General features: G+C 43.5%; 1 protein-coding gene across 1 annotated transcript; it reads right to left on the bottom strand.

The window, feature by feature from the left end:
• Nucleotides 1-1,193: 1,193 nt before the first annotated feature.
• LOC122037762 lies at nt 1,194-2,318 on the bottom strand. The gene has a single exon (XM_042597206.1). It carries the CDS (start codon nt 2,316-2,318, stop codon nt 1,194-1,196), a length of 1,125 nt encoding a protein of 374 aa, XP_042453140.1.
• Nucleotides 2,319-4,191: the final 1,873 nt, after the last annotated feature.

The raw sequence follows: 4,191 nt of genomic DNA on the forward strand, positions 1-4,191 counted from the left end.
CTTGTGATTTGATTGTTCCTTTCGGTTAACTTAAAGTTATTTTAAGAAATTAAATATTAGCTTTTCATAAAAGGTTTTGTCTAGTCGGTGGTGGTTGCTCCCATATCCAAGAAGGTCATGTGCCTCACCACGTCAGTACTGGGAACCAATTATGGAAATTAATATTTAAAGGAATTAATAACTTAAGGTGACTTGAGTCGAACGTGTTAAGTTCCGCAGGAGATCCAAGTCAAAACCTAAAAGAACAAATAGATTAAGTTTTGGAACAAACGTGTTAAGTTCCGCAGGCGATCCAAAATTTAATTTAAAAGAACACATGGTAGCTAGGAAAAAGTTCAGACCTTTGTACAAAATTTTTGTACAGTGGAACCTCTAGGTTTTCCGAGTAGCAACCAACATCTAGCGCCTCGAAAGTACCCGTGCATGCCTCCATTGATAGACACTGAGAAACTAGTGGTAGTGATGCACTCACATATCTAGGCAATGTAGTTGGATGGGAATTGCAACCCTGCTAATGCCTCCAGAAGAAAATCCCAATTTACTATGTCAAAAGCTTTCTGGAGGTCTACCTTCATGATACTGCGTGGGGAAATCCTCTTCCTTGTGTAATTCCTCATCAATTCTTGTGCCAGATGTATATTATCAGTGATATTCCTTCCCTTGACAAAAGCCGCTTATGCCGGATGAAATATGTGCTCAACAACATCAGCAAGTCTAGAGGATAAGATCTTTGAAATTATCTTGTAAAACACCGTACAACATGAGATGGGTCGGTAAACCGCTACTCTACTTGGTTGTGGCACCTTTGGGACTAGTGAGATGAGGGAGTGATTCCACTGCTTGAGAAGCTTCCCATGTCGAAAGAACTCCATTATTGCAGCCACCAATTCCCCTTTGAGGAGATCCCATGAGTGCTTGAAGAACTTTGATCCATACCCATCCGGACCCGGCGCTTTTTGATCACCTATGCTAAAGAGGGTCTTCTTGATCTCCTCCTCCGTTGGCATCCTTATCAAACTGTCCTACTGTTCCAGATTTAGTGTTCTTCCATAACTTATGCATTCGGTGATGAGTGGTGTTCTTTGCAGACTTGTGCCAAGCAACCCTTGAAAAGTTTCCACAAATTCGTTTGCAATCTCTTCGTAGCTTGTTGTGATATCCCCATTTCCTTTCTCAATCACCATAATTTCTCTTCATCGGTTTGTTCTCTTGACTAAGGCATGGAAATATGTAGTGTTTCGGTCCACTTCCTTAAAGTACTTGCACTTAGCCTTTTGTTTACAGTAGAGAAAATCTGTCCTGCTGAGTTTGTCTGCTCTTTTTCGGACTTGCTGGTATCCATCTTCAAAAATCCCAGTAGCGTAGTCATTTTCCTGCATCCTTTGAAGCTCCTCTTGCGCCCGTAGCGATCGCTCTTTTATGTGCTGAAAATGTAGCCTGTTAAACTGCCGAAAAGTGGCTTTCAAACGTTGCAATTTCACCTTGAACCTGAACTGTGCCTTGCCCTGCAATGTGCCCAGCCCAATGCTTACCCATTGCTCCTCCATCACCTTGTTATAATCTTCATGGGTGGTCCACATATTGAAGAATTTGAAGGGTTTCTTTGGTTGCTCTATAGCTACCATAATGTTGACCACACATGGAGTGTGATCCGAGATGTAACCTGGTGGTAAGTAGTTAGCCAATCCCCTCATATCTTGCTCCATCCACATCTTATTGACCATGCTTCTATCTAATTTGCAAGAGACTTCCATATTGGACCAAGTGTATTTGCAACCTACTTGAGGTAAGTCCTCCAAGCCATTATGTAGAACACAGTCTTGAAAATCTGAGATTTGATAAGCAGTTACCGGCATACCACCTTCTTTGTCTTCCACTGAGATTGGGGAATTAAAATCTCCAAGGAGTATCCAAGGCGTGTTCATGCTTTCCCCAATCACATCCAATCCCTCCCATAACCTCCTTCGCTTGCTGATACTTAGCAGCCCATACACAATGGTTATCTGGAATGTCTTTTGTGTCACTGCACTGGTTACATGTCCATGTAAATATTGCTCATCAAACTTTGTTATTCCAAAAGTGACTTGGTGAGGGTCCCAAATAACCAATACTCTACTTCTAGAGGAGCCCTCCTTAATGTAGTGCTGCATTTCCAGATTTTGAAACCTTCTGGTTTTTATTCTTTGAAAAGCCTGTTCTGTTAGTTTTGTTTCTAGCACACCCATCACTGCTAGCTTGTGTCTCAGAAAGAAGCTCTGCACTTCTTGCTGTTTGGGAGCTTGGTTAAAGCCCCTCACATTCCAGGAGGCGATCTTCATGTGGAGGTAGACGGTCTTGACCGTCTTGCCGCTTGGTTTCGAGTTTGAACTCTATCATCCATCCCAATCGCATTGCTGCACAATCTAACACCAGCCCTGTTGCCTTCTGTTTCCTGCTTTTTACTTGGCAGAAATCTATTCTTTCTCTGCATTGTTTGTGTGCTGTTATTCTGATGATCCAACTGTCCAACTTGCTGTGGATATCTGCTGTAACTCCGCCTGGTATCCCTTCTATGAACTGTTCCCAGACTCTGTAATTGCAGAATTCTGCTTTGTGTTTACTGATTTGTGCGCATGCAGGTTTTGGTGAAAATCGGATGCGGGCAATGCTGAAACCAGATCAATCTCCTGTCCATTCATTACTCTAATATGCATTTGGTTTGCAGCCATCTGCCGTTTAGCTGATCGAGCCCTTGTCTGCACTGTCCATTGCTGCTGCGGCCCTTCTTCCACTGCTGTGCCAGAATCTGGATTGCTGGGACTGCTATCAGCACAACTGGTATCAATAAAACCTTGCATCGGTGAAGAGCAATCTCCTGAGTCTGATTGTTGCGAGCTGCTGGAGTGCAGCCTGCAGTTTGTGCATTCCTGCGTCTCAATATGCTTCCTTGTTTGGCTTGGATGGTGAAGGATAGGTTGTGGTGCTTGCTGATCCTCTTTTCTGCTGTGTGGATCTGGTTGCTGCAGCTCAGGTTGTGTTCTCTGTTCTCCATTTTGTCCAGATTGCAGATGCATGTGATTAACTATCTGAATACCTTCTCCAGTGTCTGAAATTCCCGTAGGAGCAATGGGCTGACAGTGAGTGGTTTCTGCAGTGTCTGAAATACCCTTTCCAGTGCCACTGATGCAGTCTTCCTTCTTGCTGCTAAGGTGAGTATTAGTAGAAACCATTACTGATTGCTGTAATAAATCCTGTGCCAAGTTTTGATGCAGGTCAAAAGCTTTGTACGGGTTCTGCTTCTTCCTAGTACTGAGTCTGCTACCCACCGGTTTATGTTTACGACTACTGACTTTGAATCCCACTCGCAATTGGTTCCTCTGTATTGCTGATTGAGGTTGTCTCGCTGTGGCCCTCCCTGTTACTACCCTTGGAGTAAGATTTGTCACCATGCTGCCCTTAGACTTACTTTGTGGATCATCATAAACTACTTGTGCAGGCCCCTGTGCAGGTGTGACCCCAGGAATAGCTTTGTCTAAGTGCTGTAGAGTCAAGGTGCTCTGTTGCTGCTGGTTGTGCTCTTGCCTGTCTGATAATCTCCAACAAGCTTGGTCCTGTGCAAACCCTCCATTTGACTGTCTATTCAGTGCTGCACTGCCTGATACGCTATAGTGAACCTTATCTCCATAATTCCGTTCAGTTGCAGTGGTATCTGTGAGATTTGCTTTCCCCGCTATCCATTCTGGTTGCATCTGATCATGATTTTGAAGTTGAATCTGTTTGTTCCTGCGTCTGTGCTTATGATGCACTGATTTTGCTCTTTTGTTTTTTTTATCTTGAAACCCAAACGATGACCAGCTCGCTGTTCAAAATTGGTCTTAGCTTGTTGATAATCTTCTGTACACTGCACTCCATTTGTTTTGCTAGATCCTGCTACCTTAACTTGTTGTCTTAGTTGATGTTGTGATGTAGAAACTCCTTGTGTATTAGTCATCAGGACTGACTGTTCCTTCACAGCTACAGAGTTTACATTAGCTGTGGTGTGATTAAGTGGTAAGCTCTCCTGCTGAACATGTTGCTGCTTGTCCCCTATTCTACATCGTGCCACAGATGTCTGAACTTGGCGCTGAGCTGTGGAACCTATCAATTTGTTTGTATCAGTAACTTCCTTGCCCTTATCTTTTGCTGAAACTTTAGCTTGCTGAATAGTTTCCT

The sequence above is a fragment of the Zingiber officinale genome, unplaced genomic scaffold (genome assembly GCF_018446385.1).
Source record: "Zingiber officinale cultivar Zhangliang unplaced genomic scaffold, Zo_v1.1 ctg79, whole genome shotgun sequence".
NCBI classification, from domain to species: domain Eukaryota; kingdom Viridiplantae; phylum Streptophyta; class Magnoliopsida; order Zingiberales; family Zingiberaceae; genus Zingiber; species Zingiber officinale.